General features: G+C 37.1%; 2 protein-coding genes across 4 annotated transcripts; one reads left to right on the top strand and one right to left on the bottom strand.

Annotated features, from left to right (window-relative positions):
• Positions 1-203: 203 nt before the first annotated feature.
• On the bottom strand, positions 204-16,437 carry LOC308688630 (uncharacterized protein). 3 transcript variants are annotated; one of them, XM_081361816.1, is made up of 10 exons: positions 16,137-16,437; positions 14,381-14,461; positions 6,350-6,441; positions 2,490-3,115; positions 1,892-2,218; positions 1,465-1,794; positions 918-965; positions 692-772; positions 524-586; positions 204-437 (listed from the first exon to the last, which is right to left on the bottom strand). In XM_081361816.1, the coding sequence occupies exons 4-9, from the start codon at positions 2,548-2,550 to the stop codon at positions 531-533; spliced, it is 903 nt and encodes a 300-aa protein (XP_081217942.1). In that variant the 5' UTR covers positions 2,551-3,115; positions 6,350-6,441; positions 14,381-14,461; positions 16,137-16,437; the 3' UTR covers positions 204-437; positions 524-530. The 3 variants fall into 3 exon arrangements, with proteins under 3 accessions (XP_081217942.1, XP_081217943.1, XP_081217944.1); XM_081361817.1 differs by lacking the exon at positions 6,350-6,441; XM_081361818.1 differs by lacking the exons at positions 6,350-6,441; positions 14,381-14,461; positions 16,137-16,437 and having other exon boundaries at positions 2,490-3,224.
• LOC308688623 (uncharacterized protein) lies at positions 15,088-24,200 on the top strand. The gene is made up of 2 exons (XM_081361806.1): positions 15,088-15,106; positions 22,400-24,200. Exon 2 carries the CDS (start codon positions 22,405-22,407, stop codon positions 23,665-23,667), a length of 1,263 nt encoding a protein of 420 aa, XP_081217932.1. The 5' UTR covers positions 15,088-15,106; positions 22,400-22,404; the 3' UTR covers positions 23,668-24,200.
• The last annotated feature ends 717 nt before the right edge of the window (positions 24,201-24,917 follow it).

Genomic DNA, 24,917 nt, shown 5'->3' with positions numbered 1-24,917 from the left:
TAACCATATGGCTTTGAGTTGTGATCATGTTTTGTTTAGTTTTTTTCTTAAAAGGAGCGAAAGCATTTATGAATATGAATGATTGATTTTAATATTAGATGATCTTTGTTGCTTTGCTTCAGTTTAACACATCCTCGTATTACGAGCTCATTATGGGAAAATCAGCATATTTGTAACAAACATCTCAGGAAAGGTGACATATTAAACACAACTGCAGAGGTTTTATTAAGAAAATTAGTAGCAATCATCCAAAAAAAAAAAAAAAATGCTTAAAACAAGATACGAAAATCACCAAATCAGCTCCATCACACCAAACAGAGAGACAAGTATAGAGTCTGAATCTGTCCATTACTGTATTTAATATTATATTTTAAAAAAAATCTAAACTTGATGGTGTCACTATTTCTTCTTTGTGATCAGATGTTTTTCTCTGTTTTCTGAGAAGAAAATAAATAAAATAATAAACAATCCTTTATAAGTTTTTGCTATTTTACATATTGTTGCAGATTTGCTCAAAACTCACCAGTATTTTATTCTAATATTGTCGCCATCTCTATTTCCTCTGGGTGTCTTGAGTCCTTCCTCCCTGCAAAATAAAAGCATTGACTGACCTCTCGTATGTGCTTTTATCATGATTGCATATGTTCCAGATGAGTGTGAATGATCAGATTGTGTGCGGCTCAAAACTCACCAGCTCTTCTTGCACAGATGATCTGAAGAAGAATCACAGTAGGAGCAGCAAACACTGCCATCTCAACAATAGTCACAATCACTGCAGGAAACATGAGAGGAAGAAGAGAAACTGTACATGACTGAAGTCAAGGGTATTCAACTATCAACAGTTATTGATGAAGCTTTTACAGACTGACTGATAGTTTAATGTTATAAAGCTGTCAGTATAAATGAACGTGTCATACCTCTGTATATTAATCCAGCAGTCACACAGACTTCAGTTTCTCCTGGATCTGTGGATCACGTCTGTTAGTTCAGTTCAACACATAATGCCATATATACACAACATCATCATCACATAATACTTGAGCTTATCATCACAGAAATGATGAACATGTGCTGAACCCTGTATTTGAATAGTTGATCATCATGTACTTAAAAGGTTAGTGTTCATTCATCATTATTTACAGTGCAGGGTTGAAAACATCTGTAAACATTTAATCACATGAAGCTGTTTCTACTTTGAGTTCAGTGTATCACAGTCAACTGCAGACATTATTATTCTAGAGGTTTCATTAGAACACAGACTGAACCAGACATACATACAGGAAAATGAAAAAGATTCATGAGCACATTGACAAACTTGATTAGAGTTAATTTGCTCACAGTTCATGATCACCTGTTCTCCATCTCTTAATGTCTTCAGAGAGGATCAGTTATATCTATAGGGACTGATTCTAGAAGAAAACACCATCTGAGAGCCACAGTTAAGCACTGAGAGTGTTTTCTCACCTGAATACTTGACAGTGTATCTGACTGAGGTCTTGAGTTTATTTCTGAGATTAAGCTGACATCTCCACTCTCTGTTGTCATCTTCATTCAGGAGTGTTGTAGTCAGAGTGATGTTACAGTGATCTGATGATAAGATCTGATATCTGGAGTCTGTCTTCAGATCAACACCAGCCTGATTCACCCACGACAGCTCAAGATCCTCAGAACTGACCCAATCATCACAGAAGTATCCCGTCTCTGAATACAACTGACAGGAGAGAGTCACAGAGCGGCCTGGACTGATCTCAGTCTCTGAGGATGAAGATGATGATGATGATGGAGACACTGAAACTGAACACAAGACACAAATCACAGAATCTTCAATCATCATCTGAGTTTAAAGGGAGAATCTGCCCTTTTTATATTGACCACATAAACATAAACTTACCATGAAGAACATGCAGATAAACATCAGCATCAGGTCCTTGTTGTTTGTGTTTAATCCATTGTTGGCAGATGTATAATCCATAATCTTCTTCTGTGATGTTCTTGATGTTCAGAGAGCAGTCAGACTCCAGACTCAGTCTCTCATGACTCTCTGTGTCTTTCTTCTTTATCCCTAAAGTAATCAGTTCAACTGCTGATGAATGTCTGAATCTGTTAGAGTAGGTCCATGTAGTTTTAGATTTGCAGTCAGAAAGAGCATTAATACAGGACAGACGTACATTTTCACCAGATCTGATGAACATATGATCATCATCCACTCCACTGGTTCCTGAAACACAAGTACATTTGAGTGATCATTATGATATTAATAAATGAAACTACAAACAAATCCCTGTGACAACAGGACATTCTCAGTGTCAAATGTCAGTTATTTGGGAATAAAACCATATTTGCAAATGCCACAGTGAATAAAGCATGTTCAAACTAACTCATTCACAGACTCCATGCCAGACCAGCTCTAGTAAAACATTTTTATGTATGTATATTAAAAGTATAAACCCTTTTCCGTGAGTTTAAAGAGCATGTAGAAATGTGTTTACCTGTGAGAAGTGAGCAGAGAATGATCAGTCCCAGCAGACACAAATCACTCTTTTCAGCCATTTCTGTTTCTGTCAGTCTTCCCTTCAGTTTAACACCATCAGCCCCTCAGTAAAATCAGTAAAAATGGTTCAGCAATACCTTGACTTCATGTGTAAAGACTCATAAAGTCTAGCATGAGAGTCCAGATCCGCACCAGCTTCTACTCAACTGTATGAAGCAACCAGCTAAAAGAGAGAAGAGGAACTACCAACAGAATCCACAGCCATCATCAGTGTAAATGAGAGATGATCAATGCTCGATGTGGTCAAACTGAGTTCTGAGTAACATGAGTAACAAACCTCAACAGTGAGCTCACAGCTCTGAAAACATGACGGAAAGCATGTAATGTCACAATAAAAGCACAGCCCACAAGACCACAGTCACCTTGCTCAATTAAGACCAGACCAAAAGGTTTCACAAGAGTATGAATACAATTTGTTTAATGTACGAGTATCTATATGTATGAGTCATGTTACTCCTACCAGCCTCCTGATCTTGATTCAGTAGAGGATTCATTTTTATGTGTGAATCTCCTGATTCTGGTTCGATCCAAAACCTAACGTCGGAATCAGGGATTGATGTAAATCTGGTGGTGAGAACAGAAAAGAAAAAGATTGGCCAATCACATTTCCAACTTTCTGTGACTGAGCACGAGTTAATGCACACGCCGGGAAAGCAGCAGAAACTGCATAACAAGATCGGCTTGAGCAGGCCAATCAGGCTTTTCAGACACAATTGAAGAATGAAAGATTTTGCCACCTGTTAAATGATTTCCTTAAATCATGCTTACCCCTTTGACAGGACGTTGTGAATGCACGCCGAGGTTCACGAGACCCGAAACAAGAGAAGACTTTAGATGAATGCTATGCAGCAAAATTGAGATGTAGCCCAATTCGATCTCACAAACTAGCACATTAGAACGGAAGTACGCTGTCCAGAATTAGCGATGGGGATGCTCCTGCACAGCAAAAACTCCAGTGTTAAATTAACACTCCTGGGAGTGTATATGAGTCCACACTCAAGAGTGTAAAGTGTTAAAATATGAGTGTTAAATTAACACTCAAGAGTGTTAAAGTTAATGAGATAATTAAGTGATTAATTTAGTGACTATTGAGCATTATTGAAGACACCTGATGTTAACAAGCAGAATCACTGAAGGAGAAAATCACAAATTGTAAGTCACCATTATGGTGATCAGTGTTTGATTTAGTTGGGCTCTTGACCCTTATATGTTTACTTTACATTTTGCTTGTCTGCTGTTATTGATTTATAACAGTCAGATGAACAGAGAGACAATGTGATCTGATGGTGTTGGTTATGTTTTGACATAATCATGTTGTGATCCGAAAAACAAAACTTATTGAGATGGCTTAACTTGTTAATTACAGTAACCCTGTGATTCTACACAGCATATGATTATCAGTATTTTTCATATAATCCAAAAATATTTCATAACCGTTGTTCTGATCATCAGCTCCTGTGTCTCTAAGCATCAGGATTTGGTTAAAGTCAAATTCCTCACAGAACTACCGAGCCTCTCAAGGACTATGACACGGTCTAAATCCTGACTGAAAATCCTCACAGATACAATATCTTTCTAAAAAGCAACATAGTTGTGAGGATACTGCCTTTTCTATTATCTTTAACGAAAAGGGCAGATTTAAGATCGGCTTCACTAGGATCAAGTTGCGTTTTTTAATAAGAGGTTTAATAATAGCCAGCTTAAAAGTTTTTGGTACATATTCTAGTGACAAAGATGAATTAATGATATTAAGAAGATGATCTATGACCTGAATAGGACAGACAAAATGCTTGACATGCAGTTTATCAGAAATGTATAAATCCATTGTGCTAAAACACTTCCAAAGTGTTTAAATAAATATATGTCACCGGTGCAGGCCGGGGCGGACTCGGATGACCAGCCGCCCCTGACTCCAGACACCACCGTGAGGAGCCAACACCACAGGTAAGGTTTCTTCTCTGAACAGTAGATTCTCTTAACAGGACGTGAGAGGGAAATTGTGACTTTAAAACTCACTTCACAGCGTTGCTGTACATCTGCAGGGCTCAGACAGTAAGGAACGGTAATGTTTCTTCTCTCAACAGCAGATTCTCTCGTCAAGACAAAAAAGGGGAATTGTGACTTTAAAACTCACTTCACAGCGTTGCTGCACATCTGCAGGACTCAGACGGTAGGTAACAGGTAAGGTTTCTTCTCTTAACCGGAGATTCTCTCATCAGAACATGAAGGGGAAATCGTGACATTGAAACTCACTTCACAGCGTTGCTGCAGTCTTCAGGATTCTTCCCTCAGCATCAAACACTTTCATCAGACATTAGCGAGAGACTCAATAGGCAGCTTTACCAGCGATGTTGTACATCTTCAGAGCTCCATCAGTAAGTATAACGGTTCAGACTTTTCCACAGCCATACGGTTCTTCACGAGACTGTCAGAATTTCAGAGAGGGAGAGGGTTAACAGGAGCCTTCAATAAGGGATTACTTCACAACAATACTCAGTGGAAGAGAGGATAATACAAAGCATTACTTCACCAGTTCAGTTGCATCGTTCTGAAATTTGGATGGGGACAAGTAGATCATTTCACAAGAATGAAAGCAGGCGTTTGGAGACTCTTCTCAGCATAGCACACAGCACTCGTGTCCACTTCAAATCCACAGCATTAATTCAGCGTGCATCGGGTAAGGCAAACAACTGCAAATCACTCACACACAGTAGGGCTGATCAGAAAAACTCGCTTCATCCATGCATTTCAATGGGAATATTCAACTCTCCATTCTCTCCAGCGCATCTGAAACAGATTTCCTCCTCAATAGTAAGTTTCACATTCACAGTCTTTTCATCAAGCTTTACATTTGATTCAACGATGTAATTAATTCACTTATCTTTCTCTTTTCCTCTTCCAGCGCAGATCCAAGCAGCAGTTCAATCCAGTAATATTCCACAAGCAGCTCCAAACGACAGACTCAAATGGCAGTTCCTCACTTACACGAATTTCCAGGATTAACGTTACAGCGTCCAATGTAAGCGCCCAAACCGGAGATCTTCTACCCCAAAACACAACGACAGAGACCCAGCCATACAACTGATCCACTGAACACCGATTGACTTTTAACAGTTCCAACCTCGACTTCAACTCGACTCTAAATGGCTCTTTTATCCTCCTCTTGTGAAGCGGAAAGCCTGTACAAACACCGCTCCTCTCTCCCTCACACCTGTCGTGCATCGGCTATAATTAGTTTGGGCAATATCTCCGCTACACCCGGTTTTCCCAGCATTTTTGTCACCCGTGACATATATGCACACTGCCATACAAAAGTTTGGGATCGGTAAGATTTTTAATGTTTTTAAAAGAAGTCACACTTATGCTCACCAAGGCTGCATTTATTAAAAAAAGAAATAAATAAATAAAAAGACCCAGTAATACAGTGTCACATGATCCTTCAGAAATCAGTTGATGCTCAAATAACATTTTTATTTGTATCAATCTTATAAACAGTTGCATACATTTTTTTTCAGGATTTGGTTAACAGAAAGTTATATTTCATTTATTAGAAATTGAATCTTTTGTAACATTATAAATCTCTTTACTGTAACTTTTGACCAATTTAATGAATCCTTGCTGAATATAAGTATTGATCTCTTTTATTTCTTCCATCCCCTGGTCTCTCTTTGTCTGGACCCCTTTCTGTATGGAGTTAATATTACTGTCACTCAAGCAAGTACCACAAGCTTCCCAGGAACCCATGTGCGGTTTGCATCTTCAAAACTAGCTGGCAGTGCTCCTGTTCAAACCCTTCACCTTGGAACAGGGAAAGAATGGCGACCTCATGTAGATATGTACATCTCTATCTTCAGTGGCACAGCAGGACTTGCTTGGCATCCTACATGCTCCTGGAAAAGAAATGCATCAACTCACTCAACAAGTTGAAGGAAACTGGGACACGTTAATGGAACATATGCATACCCATGAGAAAACCATTGGTGAACTCGACCAAGAACTTAAAACAATGTCTGCACATCACTACAGCTAACCTTGCTGATAAACTAAAGCACAACCAACAAGAGGTGCTCACACACATTTCTGAAAGTAAACCGCTAGTGAGGAAAGTGACTGATCAACTCACTTATTTAAAGTTTTGATTTATGAAGAACTTCACAAAGCTAAGACTAAATATGGAATTGAAGTTTTTTTGTTTGTATTTAAACATCAGCTCTGACTGCTCTACCTCTGATGTTTAAACAACAGAAGCAATTGTTACTCTTAGAAGTGGAGAACACTAAAATAAGTCTGTTAGTTGTGTAGGTTGGATATCGAAGGTTAACTTAAAACTTTATTTATTTATTTATTTATTTTTTGGCTTTTGCTCTGTCATTCCATACTCCTCGCAAACCGTTAGGTTTCCACAACTATGTCCTCACCATCACTTCCATTTCCATGCTGTAGGGGTGACAGATGAGGGACTGAGTGGCAGTAATGTCCATTCTTCTCTTCTGTAGCCCATTATAATGTGATTACTTGGGGAAGCACATTAATGCAATGTATTGTAGGGGGGGATAGATGGGAAAGGAGGGCGCTAGAAGTCACGCCCACTCTTCCTACTCCGTGAACAACCCCTTCTCTCACACATCATAAGGGAAGTGCAATAATACTGTTCCCATACTCCATGTATCCACCATAAGAATGATTGCATAGAGTGATTCCATAGGAAGCACACTGACGTTTCCTCCAAGTACCAGAGAGAAAAGTGAGGCACTGATGCAAATGCAGCTGATGAGAGAGAGTGGGAGCATTGATGAAAAACTCCCACACCACCTATACCTCAGATCCTTCTTAGGCTTCTTGCGAGGTCGCAGCAAAATAAGCATACTAAAACACACACTGTTTCGGTAGTGACATAAAAATTTGGGACACGCTTTTTTACATAAAGTTTTATGATTTACAAAGAAACTATTAAAAAAAAAAAAAAAAAAAAACTTAAATTTCAACAAATTATTTAAATATTTTCACAAGTTGAAATTAGGGGTTAGTGTTCAGGACAGCCACCTCCGAATTGAAAGTACCAAATAAATAATGCTTTTATATATTTTAAGCTTACTGATATTTCAAATGCTATTGTGGGTTTCAATAGATCAGTGGTTCCCAACCTTTTTTAACTCACGGCCCACACAACCAAACATATTATGTTTCCGCGGCCCACTGCAAAAGAATTTAAACGATCCCGCTTTTTGTGTCGGGTTTACTAAGTACTCGGAAGCAAGGCTGTTAATTGTCTTTATTGAATAAACTGGTAATGTATTGAATAAACAGAAAATATATATAACGGATCAGCAAGCCCCCACAGGCTCGGGTTGACATTTCAAAAACGGGAAAACCAAATCCAGGCAGAGGTCGGCAGCGGGTAGAACGTCAGCGAGCCGAAGAGCCGTCAGAGGGAACAGGCAGAACTGGGTTGAAACGAGCAGTCAAAACCGGCAGAGAAATGGAGCACTGGACAAAGCAAGACTAGAGTCAGACTCGAGTGACAAGCGCAAATCGAGAGCAGGCAAAAAAAAAAAAGACACATTTAAGGGAAACGGAACTGCAATATGTAAATCAATTTAAAACAACAACCATGAAACAAATTTAGCTAAATGGATGACATGCACAAAAAAAAAAAAACTCAACTTGTTTACAAGACAATTAGAAATGAAACTATAAACAAAAATCTTTGTCACTCACCTAATGCGAAGGTTGGTGTTGTTTCGCATTTACTAAGCGCTGTATGTCGGGCTGAAGGGAAGAAAGTTGCAAGCGGAGATCAGGCTCGACGTTAAGCTTATTCCGGTATTTTGTCTTGAGTGCCACCAATGCAGAAAATCCTGCTTCACATAAGTATGTTGTCGGAAATGGCATCAAAAACTTAAGAGCTTTGTCAGAAAGATCAGGATACTCGGAGAATGTATGGATCCAGAAATCCGTCAATGTTTTTTGAGAAAACGTCAATTTTAAAGCACTGTCACAAGACATGTCAATGAGGCTGTCGTGCTCTTTTGCACTTAAACTTGTGACGGCTCCCTCACACAAGTTTGCAAAAGGATTTTCCATCCAGGAAATCTGAGCATCTGGAGATGGAAAGTAGTTCAAAGTAATTCAAATAGACGAGTAAGCACCCTGCCTCGTGAATGCCATCGTACCTCAGTGTGTAACAGAAGCTGAACATGGTCACTTCCCATTTCTTCACAGAGTAGTCGAAACAGACGTGACTGAAGGGGCCTAGTCTTTATGAAATTGACGATTTTAACAGCCTCATCCAAGACGCATCTGAGATCTGTGGGCATCTTTTTGGCAGCTAGCGCCTCCCGATGTAAACTGCAGTGGACAGAGCTCATGAGCGGCGCAGCTGTTTTTACGCGCGCAACGACTCCGTTGCGATGTCCCACCATGGCTCTTGCTCCATCTGTGCTCAGACCCACGCATTTAGACCAGTCTATTCCATTTGAAACAATGAACGCATTCAAAATATCAAATATGGCTTGGGCAGTTGATTGCGCCGGCAGCGGCTTACAGAAAAGGAAATCTTCTTGTAATTCTCCATTATGCACATACCGTACAAAGGCAAGGAGGTTGGAAAGGTTTGCTATATCGGTTGATTCATCCAACTGTAGGGCATAAAAGGGACTCTCTCGAATGTTTTTGACCAACTTCTGAGTTATATCATCTGCCATTTCATTTATTCTTCTCTCGACTGTATTATCTGAAAGTGAAATCAGATTTAACTGCTTGCGGGCCTTTTCTCCACACATCACGCCAACCATTTCTTTCGCAGCAGGTAAAATCAAAGTTTCACCAATTGTGTGCGGTTTTCCAGCCTTTGCAATGAGCTTTGCAACATGATAAGATGCCTCCACTGCTTTACTGTTGTCGTTGCCAGAGAACGCTGTTTCAAGAGTTTTTTTCCTGCTTTGGTACTCTTTAAGTTTGTTCTCAAAAAATTCTATAGGCTTGGATGCATATTCACTATGCTTTGTTTCCAAGTGCCGGCGTAGTTTGATTGGTTTTAAAGCTTCATTTGACAGTATTTCTGAGCACACAACACAGAGCGGTAGCTGCTCGTTCTCTGTTCCAACGTGAAACCCAGCGCTAGGTAGTCGCCACTATATTTTCTTCGTTTAGGTTTATTTTGAGGCTTTTCAGTGTCAGGCTTACTTGTTGCTGAAGAAACGTCTGTATTTTTTCTTTTCAGCGATCCTGTTGTCAACCATTTATCCATTTTTAAATCTGCTTCAGCATGTATGAATCAAAACTATTTTAGATAGTCTAAGTTGGCGGGTTGTTATTAAACCAATCAGCGAGCTCGAATAGTGAACGCATAGTAACAGTTTATTATTTAATTTCTCATTATTTAATTATATATGAAATTATGATTTATTTGATTTTTGACTAGACATTACAATTTCTATTAATAATAATTGGCGGCCCCCCTGCAATACCGTCGCCCACAGGTTGAAAACCACTGCAATAGATAATAGAAGGATCTAAGTAAACATCTAAGATTTGAATCCTTAAATTATTTTTAAATGTGTGTTTTTGGTTGTGGGAGAGCAGTTTGCACCAATTCTTTAGAATGGCCCATAAAGTGGCTGGAGCTGACATAAGTTCAATCTGATTGGCTGCTCACCATATGTAGCTTCCATTGGTCCTTTGTGTCTGAATGGGTGTGAGATGAGCAAGATGAGCAGTAGACTTTGCCTATAGTGTGTTTACTGAAGTGTTACATTTTAACACACACTGTGTCAACACTCTCTGATGTGAGCAAATAACTTTATACTTAAACTTTAAGTTATTTTAGGGCAATATCTGCACATTTTTCAAAAATAATTCCAAACCCAATAATTTTGTTCTTGTAACCCAGCTCTGAGTGAAGGTGAAGTTTTTTAAAGTCATTTGTTTAGCAAAGTGGGTTTCTGAACTAAGCAGAATAAATGTATATTGATTATTATGAACATGAATTTTATTATTCATTATTTTTTCTTATAAGATTATTTTTGCTGCTATTCTTCACAGTTTAACACATCCTCACATTACAAACTCATGAAGGGAATCACATTTGTAACAAACATCTCAGGAAAGGTGACATATTAAACACAACTGCAGAGGTTTTATTAAGAAAATTAGTAGCAGTCATTAAAAAAATAAGAAGTTAAAAACAGAAATGTACAGACAAGACATGACCCAGCTAACAGATTATTGTTTCAAGAACGTTCTCCATATATTCAGTGTTGGTGAATACAAAATTCTATCACTGAATAAGAGACAAACATTTCCAATGTCTTTGATTAGGTTTATTTTCTTGCAAGAAAAGGCCAGCAGTCGTACAGTCACACAGAGTGATTATAGAGTGTGACGTTGAGAGGAGGACATCCTTACTTTTTTATAGTCTTGACTCCCAGAATGTTATCTTTCTAGGCCAATGATGGTATTTCAACCATACATGGAACATTCATAGACTTGTTCATCATATTTTATCCTTGAGTGGAGGCCCTCCTGTCACCTACCAACATTCTTTACCATTCCAACACAATTACATATTATGTGTGCTCTTTTACTGTCATATGATGGTCACACATTCCAAAATTCCCCCCTTTTTATCATGAATTGATAACTATATAATACAGCAAATTTAATCACAACACATTTATACATTATCCCTGATTTCATATAAATGATAAACTCTCTTAAATTTGTGAAAGAAGATTTAAAAAGAAGAAAGTTTATGCTGTTTCTGTGGGGATAGTCCCTTTAGCATAAGCAAGCAAGAAAAGATTTGTTTCTAAAGCCGGGCTGAATGAATAAACACTGATATTGCACTCCTGAGGCTAGGTTAGACCCTCAGTCACCTCTGTAAAAAACAAGAAATTGTATAGATGTTCAAAATAGAGAAAACACATTAACTCAATTAATACATTTCACTGTAACTTCCGCTGGTCATGTCGTCATTGAATTTCTGTGCTTTTGGATATACATCTTTGAATCGATCCTCATAATTAGATATTTGAATCATTTGATATGAAACTGTACTTTTAACCATTCTCTCCACTAAATCTGAAATACGTTGAATTACACATGGCAGACACAGCAACACCAAAACTCCAGAACAGCAACACCAATATAGAGGTTAGTGAACCATTCAAACCATGAGTTGTCACCTCTGGGTGTCTCTTTACGGCCATTCTCATGTGCTCAATGATATTGGTTATGGTGTCGCTATAGTCTGGAATGTAAAAACAACATGATGTTCCCAACATTTTACACACTCCTCCTTTCTCGGAAGTTAACATGTCTAACACTTATCTACACTAATTCAACCCAGGTTCCATGCACAGCCTGGTTAGGTGCAGGTAGATTGCAGGAACGAACTTGAATGACAATTATGAATACAGATTTTATGACAATAATGAATACAGTAATGAATACAGATTTTATTCAGAGCGAACCTTCGCTCTGAGTAAAATATAGTAAAATAAATAGTGTGCGGTAGAGTTTTCTTATGCTTATCTATACTAATCTGTATCTGTTTAACAGCATCTCTGATTTGTTTCATTTCACCATTAATCATGTCAAATCAGTGACATGTGACAATGAGTGCTGTTTGCTTTTGCCAACATAAAATGAACATAAACCTAAACTTTGTAAAATACTCATTAGTCTTGTCACTACACCAAAATTGTTATCATTTAAAGAAGAACTGTCAGATTTTCCTAATCCCCTAATAACTTCATAAATCTCCAGGTTTGATGTTGTGCAGTGATGTTGTATCAGTTGCTTTTCCCTGAACTGCTTTCACCTAAACATAAATGTTAGGTAGGAGAGAAGACTTTTCTTTACAACATGTCATGTTCACACAATTCGGTTGATGGCACTCGTTGTTTAACCCCTTTAGGCCGCTGTCGGTAGCCTAAAAGAGGCCTAGAAATAGGGTTTCGTTCCACCAAGTGGAGCACTACTTTTTCTTTTGCTCAATATGTTCAACGTTAATAAAAGGTATCCAAGCAAAAAGTTATCCACGCATTATCCTGCAGTTAATGAGAAATTGTAATTTATTGGCGCACTATATTGACTGCGTATTGAGACATATAAAACTGTTGAGCTAGATTTTCAACCAATCAGCATCGAAAATGTAAGTAGGTCACAGCCGAAATCAAGCCAATATCACTACGCACATGTAAACAGAGGAGGACGTAAGCAGCGCATCTTCATCTGATAGCGGCGATCAAGCTCGATTAACACCCGTAAAGTGTATTCTTCATGTCGGAAAAGATGGTGGGAAAGGTCTGCAGCCCTTTACTGAAGTCCGATGGGAAAAAAATCAAGCATAGGAATGGCTTAAAACATCGGACACTACGGAGCTAACGTTAGCTATTGCTAATAAACATGTTGCCCTCCTGGACAAACCGGTCTCTGACCATCCTTCTCACTGTGCATTAAGACAATGTAGACACACATCCTCTTCCTGGCAGATTTGTAACATTTTTACTTGATTATAACTTTTCAATTATTGCCCTGATGGTCAAAATGGGTATTTTCAATTATTTAGCTATTTTCTTACAGCCACTTTCTATTTTGTGACTCTCAACAATCTTTCGCTGAACATCAGAACTGTATTATTTGGTTTTACTCATTGTGATGGATGATTAAGGGAATTTGGCCTTTGTGTTTCCTCATATTTAAAATCCTGTGAAACAAGAAGTCATAGCTGGACAATTTCATATTCCTAGTCACCCTGGTGTGCTTAAAAAGGTAAATATTAAAGTCGGCATGAAACGGAAGTTGAGATTGTAATTTTTTCCTTGTTGTGACGCATATCCGAGTGAAACGGCTTCTGAAATTAGAAAAAAATGTAGGGCGGGGATTGATTTCGTCCTTCGGGAATTGATTGGATCGTTGGAGGTTTGGCGTTGCAAACAAAATCGAGGCAGATTTGAATGTCAGTTTACGTTCAGTTGTGGAGGATTTCTCTCCACCAGACTCCCCACCGTTACCCTCCCCTTCCATTTTTTATTTTATTTTATTATTCCCGCGAACCAAGATGAGTCAAGTCAAGTTATCAGCCTTATTAGACATTCTCTGTTATCAGTCAAGTTCACCCTCGAGAGCATCTCGATTATAGCCGCACCCTCATCGGCTCTGGCCGCACCCTTTCGCCATGGCACGTGACCGAAAGAGAAGAGAGGTCGTTTCGAGGGGGGAGGGAAGGGTAATGTATTTGATTAAAGATTATAAGGGTACATGAATTTTAAAAAAATAATGAAGTGCACAGATAAATCATTTATAATAAACACTACAATATTACATATAAGAAGAAGATTTGTCAAATTTGATTTCATGCCGACTTTAATGGGAATATACTTCAGAGATATTTTATTCTTAAAACATTCTAGGGGTATGAATAATTGTGGCCAACGTGTTTTGGAGAAAAACATTTATTTCATAATGTGATTTCCCCCCCCCAATTTGAATTCTTTTACTTCAATGAAAGGTTAGATTTTTGCCAATTTTTTGAATGAAAGATAATTTTTTTTGAATGAAAGATAATTTTTTACAGCCATTTTTGATCATATTTACCGGGGGTATGAATACTTTCCGTACCCACTGTAGACCTGCAACAGTGATAAGGTAAAGCTAAGTGTGGTCCAGGCCAACCTTCCGAACGTATGACTTACAGAAGGTATACTTAACTAAGAACATTTCGGGAAACACGTATTAACGAAAAACTGGTGTAACTTAAGAATGATGTAGCGTTAAGGAGGTTTTGGGAAACCCAGCCCAGATCGTGTGCGGCTTAAAACTCACCAGCTCTTCTTGCACAGATGATCTGAAGAAGAATCACAGTAGGAGCAGCAAGCACTGCCATCTCAACAATAATCACAATCACTGCAGAAAACATGAGAGGAAGAAGACAAGAACATCATCAGGGTGAGCAGAGAAACACTGATGTTATGCTGCAAGTTTCTGATGCAGTGAAAATCTTACAGTTGTACATGCATGCATGCGTGCTGTTGTTAGAAGGTATCTGCAAGAGATTAGAATTAATTTGATGTTTCTAGTTTTAGTGATTTTGATCAGTTATTTGTCTTTACTCAAATTAAATGTTTACAGTAATAATATGCTCAAGTTAGTTAATAGCACACTAAATATTAGTTTATAAACTTAAATGGCATTTGACAAATTTAAGGCAGTCAGTTTATCCAAATAAAATGAGTTAACGAGTTTTAATTTAATGCATCATCTTTATATTTACAGTAAAGAACTGCAAAATTAACAGTAAATTACTGCCAACTTTTTTTCAGCACAATTTTAGTGCACATTTTATAAAATCTAATAAAAATACGAGACTTGAAGTTTTATATGTCAAACAAATGGTTTAAAATCTTTTCACTTGAAGAGTTTAAAGCTATTGGTGCAACAGTTTAATGTTTACAGTCATTCGGTACAAAGTCTTGTAAGAAAGACAAACACAGCACAAAAAAACACAGTGTATCCAGAAGAGAATCACAGATAAGACCAATCATTTTCATGGTGAGTACGATTTTTGTGTATCAAATGTTTGGATATACTTATTTGGATAAGAATATAAGATGGTGGTTTACAGTATGATTATAAAATGACTTGACAAATTAATACAGACATGAGTTTTTGATCCAAGAAAATGTTTTTAAACAAATAATAATAATAATTTACTGTGGTTTGCTGTGTTGCTTTTTACACCTTATTTAAAAAACAAAACAAAAAAAATTACAGACTCTGTTTACAGATATGTGCCAGAAATAAGAACTGGGAAACATGTAAGGGTTAATGCCCGACGAGGTGTCCATTGTCAGGTATTAATGGATGACGGCGAGGCGTGAACGGTTGCCTCCGTCGAAGTCCATTAATACTTGACAATGGACACCTCGAAGGGCATTAACCTGTTAAGCTGCAACGCCACTTTTGAAAAATCCCCAGAAATGACATACCCAAACTAAAACAGATACAGTTCATGAACCCTTTGTACTAAAAGCACAAGTATGATCTCGTTTGAAAGCTGACACCTGGCAGTTTATTGTAAATGTAGAATTAATTATTGTCGTAATGACAAAAAAATGTTATAAATAGCTTCAAAGTTTTGTAAAGTTATTAGAAATTATTTTTTATGAAACATCCTCATGAAAATAAAATTGAAATTGGCACTGGAGCAATCTAGAAATGCACTACAGCTAAAGCCACATGTCTAAACATTTTATGTTTAAAATCTGAAGATAATAAGCCCAAAACTCTGTATTTAGTTAAATGTTTTTCAAGACCATGTCATGTTAACAGTTAGGGCTAGCTAGCATGTTAGCTTAGCACACCATCAATACACGACAATATATGAGATTAAAACCATATTTATGCTCAAAACGTACTTTATAACTCAAGCCGAATGTTTTAAATAATCTTCTGTGATCTAATTTAGCTTCAGATAAAAAAATCAGACAGAAAATATATTATTTGATAGTATTATGCACAATGATGAAGTCTATATAGATTAGCATTACATTATAAATATAATCTATTATTATAAAAATACCTGGCATGGCTTGAAGAACACAGGCAAATCAGATATCATTGCAATCATGTTTATTGTCTTCAAAACATCTTTTATCTGCATGATTACAGCCGATCTCTGTTAGCTGTGTGTGTGTTCGAGGCTTCCTGGAATGTCACATGATCATGGCTCTTCTTCATGTGCCATATATGGACTATATTACTGTGCATATAGCGCCCTCAGGCTATTGGTATGAATTGAAAACACTGTGAATTAGAATACCAAACGCTCATAAAGATTACATTGACGCATTTGGGTATAAATTCAATAAATATTATTCCTGTCTATAGAAATATGATGTGAATCTAAAAGAATCTATCAATATTTCTCCAAATCTGCACATTTTTGAGCTAAAGCCCTGAGGGATGTTGTTTTGTGTATCGCTGTCATGACGACAGCACAGAGTTTTTTATGAATGGGAGCGGCTGACGCACATAATTCATATTAAAGGTATCGACTCATTTTTTCATTTCATAACTCCTGACACAAATTAAGACATAACTGTCACTATGAGTTTCTCAGAATACAATAGTGGTCAAATACTGAAACTTGAGTCTTATATCTTTTTAATGATGTATAGTTTGTCAAGGTATAACATTAAATCTGATAGTAATTTTGAATTAAATAAATAAAAAACGCTTCAGTGCGCCGACGCACTGGTGAAGCTTAACATTATACCATGGTCACTTGCCAAATAAAGCATTTTTAAAACATTAGTTTATATTTTAATTAGTTTTACAATCAAAGTTTTTACAAACAATAATTTGGTTTCCCTGCACTGTTAGCCCTTACCGGGTTTTTTTACAGTAAAATACTGGCAACACTGTTGCCAGTAATTTACAGTTATTTGTACAGTTCTTTACTGTAATCTACAGTATGTTACTGTAAAAGTGCACTAAAACTCGAGTTAACTAATTTATATATATTTATAAATAACCAACTGTCATTTAAATGTATTAACTAAATTGTATAATGCATCATTAACGTGAGCGAAGTATTACTGTGAACTTATTTCATTTGAAACCACAACAAAACTTTTGTAAATAAAGAGATTCCCACTGGACCAGCAACTACACAGTCACCGCCTGTTAAATAAAGCAACATGCAGCGTATCATCAATGTTTGTAGATCTTCTCCTGGACTGAAGCACAGGCTCTACTCTTCTGCACAATGGTGACCCAAAAAATAAATTTTACAGTAAAATACTGGCAACAGTGTTGCCAGTATAAACCTGTTTTATAACTTACAGTTTATTACTGTAAAATTCATTTTGTGGGTGTGTCTTTTTATCTTACACTGTTAACCCTTTCAACCCCACAGGGAAATCCACACTACAAAGAGTAAAAAGTAACGTTGAGACAGTGTTGCAGTGAGATAATTAAGAGAATATGTAAGTGATTGTTGAGCATTAGTGATGAACACCTGCTGTTAGAACAGAAAATAGAGAAACACAAGAACTACAACTGACTTCCAGCCATTACACATTATTACACTTATTATTAACCAGTATGACTTTATTTCTGTCATACATCTACAGAAGTTGTTATTAAGATGTTTAATTGAAAATGTTTGGTTTGAAGTTACCATTATAGAGATCAGTGCTTGCTTTAGTTGGGATGCTGATGCTAAACCATTAGTATTTCTTTTGCTGCTTGAGCTGTTTTTGTGCAAGTCACACTTGTGCACACACACAGTTTATGAATGATGGTGGTTATGTTGATTATGGTGATAAAATCATCATATAGCCTGTTCATTCACTAAGGAAATTCATTTTCACTCGTTCAGAGTTTAATCCTCAATCCAAAGTGTTTCATTATCACCACTGTGAAACCACAGCAATACATTACAATGACTCTTTTTTTAACACACCATGCATAAACCAGAAAAAAAACAGAGCTACTGTCTTGAAGAAACACAGAGATATCACAATTTAGTACATGAATCTCAACAGTGGTTGCAATATTTTTTATTTATTTTTTTATTCATGCAGCAGTGCATGCTGGGAGTTTATATTATCCTGGAACCCAGCATGCATTGCGACATGAAACTTTTGATTGTCACCATTGTTGAGATTCATATGATGATTGTTGATGTCTGTGTGTGTCCAGGATAAGCAGGAGTTTAAAATGTTTTAGAGCACTATATGATTTTGATATTCTTCAGAACACCTGATTACAGAAATATTTATTTCATGTTGTAGATAAATATGCTAAATATGAAATACCCATAAATTCAAAGAACATATACAGTAACTATCTGAAAATCAGACATGTCCAGGATGAATGATAAATCATCACAGAAGCCAAAAACAACTAATCATCTTCCTCTTGACTTTTTCTTGCTATACCAGATGTGCTTTATAAACTCACTGTTACAGCAGTCAGAGAAAGATGAATGGTTAGAAGTCAAGGGACAAGAGACCAACTAAAGCAAATACTGATCTCCATCATGGTGACAACAAATTTTATTATTAACTAAATCTCTGTTAATTCTCAACAAGAACTTTTGTACATGTATGAAAGAAATAATCGTAAACTGGTTTGTAAACTGGTTTCACACTCAGTGTTGCTGGAAGGCAGTTGTAGTTTCTGTGTTTCTCTTTTTTTCTGTTCTTGTTTCTCTGTCCTTCAGTGATTCTGCTTATCAGGCGTTCATCAGTTTCTCAATTCACTCACTTCTTTTCATTCAAGTGGACTATATTAGTGAACTATTAGGGAATAGTGAATGAGGGTATAGGGTGTGATTGGGAAAACAGCCTCTGAGTGTCGACTTTGAGCGCTGTTAATTTACAGTATATTCCTGTAGGCTGTTTTTGTTTCCTACGCTATATTACTGTTTTAATGGAAAATGGTATGATATTGTCAGAATTTGGCCTTTTTTTACAGCAAGGGCTAACAGTGTGGTTACGCCTTACAGTTTATTTAGTAGGTGTCCTCTATCACTTTTTAATGGACACCCTGCAGCCAATCAGAATCGAGAATTCGCCCAGACCATGGTATAAGTCACAATAGCACTACCTTACATTACCAAACTATAATTTATTGATTACTTTTGCTGCAATTACAAAATTCAAGGCCAATCTTTCGTATGGTGAATTGTATTTGGGTTTATCTGCATCTGTTGTACAATAACTGGGAGTTTTGTGTTGCCACTAAGTAATTTACGTAGTGCATAATATTTTAATCATTAATTTGTATTGTAATTACTGAGCTCCAGAATTTTTTTAAATCTGAGTCATCTGAATGATTGTACACTGACACTTAGAGCAAAAAGCAAATTTTTTAACTTAATTTCAATTTCTATTAATGTGCACATCCATGTGTGCATTTATGTGCCTAAATGTAAATAAGTACATCATGTTTCATAGCTTGAATAATGAACAGATTTGTTCAATAATAGAGTAGCCACGACAAAGTAGATAGACTCAAAAACAGCAGAAAGCAAACTAAAAGTTGGCATCTGGAGGTGTAGCAAATAAAAACGGAATACCAAACCTTGACCCGACCTCAAAAGACTACAAACAATATTGCACTGAAAACTGACAAAACATGAGGAGACACACTGGAGAAAGAATGAGGATTAGCCACAGCATTTATAATAGAAGTTCCCCCTAAATCATAAAGGAACAGAGGAGAAATGTATGTTGTTGTTTTTTTGTTTTTGCTTTGTGTGTGTGTGTGTGTGTGTGTGTGTGTGTGTGTGTGTGTGTGTGTGTGTGTGTGTGTGTGTGTGTGTGTGTGTGTGTGTGTGTGTGTGTGTGTGTGTGTGTGTGTGTGTTTGTGTGTGTGTGATTACACAAACATGAACACATTATACAGAGGCTGCTCAACTTATATTCGTGTACACATATTGTTATTATGTTAATGCATGAGATTTAATGAAGATCCTTAAAATATTTTAACATTAAAAAATTCTTAATCTTCAAAAACTCACTGACTACTTAAACACAGACACTTTAAACACACACAGAAACAAGATGTGCACAAGTGTGGAGTGGATACACACTTATCACCATTTCAACCATGTGTAAACTTGAATGGATATGATCAGGCCAAACATTCAAGGTTAACTTGAAACGTACACTGTTAACCCTTGCTGTAAAAAAAGGCCAAATTCTGACAATATCATACCATTTTCTATTAAAACAGTAATATACCGTAGATAATAAAAGTAGCCTACAGGAATATACTGTGAATTAACAGTGCTCAAAATCGACACTCAGAGGCTGTTTTCACAATCACACCCTATACCCTCATTCACTATTCCCTACATTAGTTCACTAATATAGTACACTTGACAGAGTGAATGTAAAGAAGTGAGTGAATTGAGACACTGATGAACACCTGATAAGCAGAATCACTGAAGGACAGAGAAACAAGAACAGAAAAAAGAGAAACACAGAAACTACAACTGACTTCCAGCAACACTGAGTGTGAAACCAGTTTACAAACCAGTTTACGATTATTTCTTTCATACATGTACAAAAGTTCTTGTTGAGAATTAACAGAGATTGAGTTAATAATAAAGTTTGTTGTCACCATGATGGAGATCAGTATTTGCTCTAGTTGGTCTCTTGTCCCTTGACTTCATACCATTCATCTCTCTCTGACTGCTGTAACAGTGAGTTTATAAAACACATTTGTTATGGCAAGAAAAAGCCAAGAGGAAGATGGTCAGGTGTTTTGGATTTTGTGATGATGTCACAATCATCCTGGACATGTCTGATTCTCTGATCTTTCCTGCATATATTATTTGAATTTATGGATACTTCTCTGTGATTCTACAACATGATATCTATAATTCTGTAATCAGGTCTTCTGAAGAATATCGTAATCATATAGTGCTTTAAAACATTTTGAACTCCTGCTTATCCTGGACACACACAGACATCAACAATCAGCACATGAATCTCAACAATGGTGACAATCAAAAGTTTCATGTCGCAGTGCATGCTGGGTTCCAGGATAATATAAACTCCCAGCATGCACTGCTGCATGAATCAAATTTAAAAAAAAAATATTGCCACCACTGTTGAGATTAATGTGCTAAATTGTGATATCTCAGTGTTTCTTTAAGCCAGTGTAGCTCTGTTTTTTTAGTTTATACATGATGTGTTAAAAAATGAGTCATTGCAAATTATTGCTGTGGTTTCACAGTGGTGGTAATGTAACACTCTTGATTGAGGATTAAAAATCTGTACGAGTGAGAATGAATTTCCTTAGTGAATGAACAGGCAATATGATGATTTTGTCATCATAACTACATTCATTCATAAACTGTGTGTGCACAAGTATGACTTGCACAAAAACAGCTCAAGCAGCAAAAGAAACACTAATGCTTTAGCATCAGCATCCCAACTAAAGCAAGCACTGATCTCTATAATGGTAACTTCAAACCAAACATTTTCAATTAAACATCTTAATAACAACTTCTGTAGATGTATGAAATAAAGTCATACTGGTAATAAATGTAATAATGTGTAATGGCTGGAAGTCAGTTGTAGGTTTTGTGTTTCTCTATTTTCTATTCTAACAGCAGGTGTTCATCACTAATGCTCAACAATCACTTACATATTCCCTTAATTATCTCACTGCAACACTGTCTCAATGTTACTTTTACTCTTTGTAGTGTGGATTTTCCTGTGGGGCTGAAAGGGTTAACAGTGTAAGATAAAAAAAGTCACACCCACAAAATGTATTTTACAGTAATAAACTGTAAGTTATAAAACAGGTTTATACTGGCAACACTGTTGCCAGTAGTTTACTGTAAAATCTTGTTTTTTGGGTCACCATTGTGCAGAAGAGTAGAGCCTGTGCTTCAGTCCAGGAGAAGATCTACAAACATTGATGATTTGCTGCATGTTGCTTTATTTAAAAAGCAGTGACTGTATAGTTGCTGGTCCAGTGGAAATCTCTTTATTTACAAGAGTTTTGTTGTGGTTTCAAATGAAATAAATGCACAGTAATACTTTGCTCATGTTAGGAATGCTTTATACATTTTAGATAATACATTTAAATGACAGTTGGTCAATTTAAGGCAGTCGGTTTCTGTAAGTGAAATTAGTTAACTCGAGTTTTAGTGCACTTTTACAGTAACATACTGTAGATTAACAGTAAATTACTGGCAACAGTGTTGCCAGTATTTTACTGTAAAAAAACCCGGTAAGGTCTAACAGTGTATGCCACACACTTAGGGGTTAAATAGGATTGAATTATCACAGCTGAAGATGTTATTACTCTTCACAGAAAGAATGGGACATCTACACACCTCTCTCGTTTTGTTCCTCATCTTCTGTTCACCGTGGCTGAGCAATGGGAAAACTTTCTTGACTTATCTTGGGACGCAGTGTATAGAAGACTGCAAGCCCAATGGTGGCGAGTACAAGTGCAAGACTATTGATAAAGACGGAAAATGCCAAGAAATGTACTGTTCACCTAAGGAAAACATGGACTACAGGGGTTGGCAGTGTAGAGATGACAGTAAGTGTGGGAAGCATGGTGAAGACTACTATTGGTGCACAATTGATACCTTTCATTGGGGATACTGTGGACTGTTGATGGATGAGAAGAACCACTATGGATCTTATTATGGATCGATGTGTTATGACCACTGTGACAAAAGAACAGCAGAGTACTATTGGTGCCATACTACGGACGGATGGGATTACTGCTCGCCATCTGAAAACACAGATTACAACAACTTGCAGTGTAGTGAAGACAGTCGATGTGAAAAGCAGGGTAGTAACTACAACTGGTGCTACCTGAAGGAGGGAAGCTGGGGTAAATGTGGGCTTGTGGAACCAAAGATGTTTCTCCACCGGACTAAATATCATCATGTTTGCATAGATGAGTGCCAGTTTTATGAGAGTGGTGATTACTACTGGTGCCACACTGCCAACAGCTGGGACTACTGCTCTCCAGAGGTAAATGTAACCTATAAAGGCAAGCCCTGTCGCTCAGACGACTCCTGTGGCTTACATGTTAACAGTTACAACTGGTGCTGGACGGGGACCTCAAAGTCAGATTGGGATTACTGTGGACCCATTGAATCTGGAGAGTGCACTTATATCACCTCTCAACATCGCAAGAGGAGAGCCCCAGGTGACAAAATAGTGATATGCACAAAGGAGGACAAAAGTATCAAGACAAAAACCATCTTTACTGCGGAGCCAGCGCCTAATGCCATCACTGATGGCAGTCAATGGAGAAACGAGGCGGAAAACTTAATCAGTCGCTGGGACAATGGCTACCTGGTGGAACAGCCTCGCTCAAACCTGATTCACTCTGATAATCTCCGTATCGACATGCAGGGCATCATCAATCGCAACAATCAGAGATACCACAACCTGCAGATCCAGGTGAACGTGAACCGGGGGCCTGGTCAAAGCACGACCGTGTCTCAGATCATCTTGCCTGTGAATCAGAATATCCCACGCCGCTACATCCGCAGAGCCTTCCTGCTGAGCTTCCAGCGCCGAGCTCGGGTTACTATTGATATTTCAAATCAGTGTTAGAGCCATGGGTTGGAAATGTGCAAAGTATGGCAGTTGTAATACAATTGTAGCTCTTTTAGCTTTTTGCTGTACAACACAAATATTGAGCAAAGTAAACCATTATTTCCATGAGAAAAATCTTTTTCTGTAGAACTAGTGTTCAACGGATATGTTTTTTTTTTTTTCCTGCTCGCCACAGACTGATTATTATAAATACAGATTATATTCATAACAAAGATAATTTGAGCAAACATTTTGAGTTATAAAGAGACAACAACAACAATTAAAACATAAGTTGTTTGCTTTCTTTGACATACCTACACTGTTAGACCTTACCGGGTTTTTTTTACAGTAAAATACTGGCAACACTGTTGCCAGTAAAATACTGTTAATTGTACAGTTCTTTACTGTATTCTAGTTTGTTTCTGTAAAAATGCACTAAAACTCGAGTTAACTAATTTCACTTGCAGAAACCGACTGTCTTAAATTAACCAACTGTCATCTAAATGTATTAACTAAAATTTATAATGCATTAATAAAGTGAACAAAGTATTACTGTGAACTTATTTCTTTTGAAACCACAAAAAAATCTTGGTAAATAAAGAGATTTCCACTGGACCAGCAACTACACAGTCACCGCCTTTTAAATAAAGCAACATGCAGCGTATCATCAATGTTTGTAGATCTTCTCCTGGACTGAAGCACAGGCTCTACTCTTCTGCACAATGGTGACCCAAAAAACAAGATTTTACAGTAAAATACTGGCAACAGTGTTGCCAGTATAAACCTGTTTTAAAACTTACAGTTTATTACTGTTAAAATACATTTTGTGGGTGTGTCTTTTTATCTTACACTGTTAACCCTTTCAACCCCACAGGGAAATCCACACTACAAAGAGTAAAAAGTAACACTGACGCAGTGTTGCAGTGAGATAATTAAGAGAATATGTAAGTGATTGAGCATTAGTGATGAACACCTGCTGTTAGAACAGAAAATAGAGAAACACAAGAACTACAACTGACTTCCAGACATTACACATTATTACACTTATTATTAACCAGTATGACTTTATTTCTGTCATACAGAAGTTGTTATTGAGATGTTTAATTAAAAATGTTTGTTTGGAAGTTACCATTATAGAGATCAGTGTTTGCTTTAGTTGGGTTGCCGATGCTAAAACATTAGTGTTTCTTTTGCTGCTTGAGCTGTTTTTGTGCAAGTCACACTTGTGCACACACACAGTTTATGAATGATTGTGGTTATGTTGATTA

This window comes from Scardinius erythrophthalmus, assembly GCF_964197995.2.
Source record: "Scardinius erythrophthalmus genome assembly, chromosome: 1".
In the NCBI taxonomy this organism is placed as follows: Eukaryota; Metazoa; Chordata; class Actinopteri; order Cypriniformes; family Leuciscidae; genus Scardinius; species Scardinius erythrophthalmus.
This window is presented reverse-complemented; position numbering and strand designations above follow the sequence as displayed.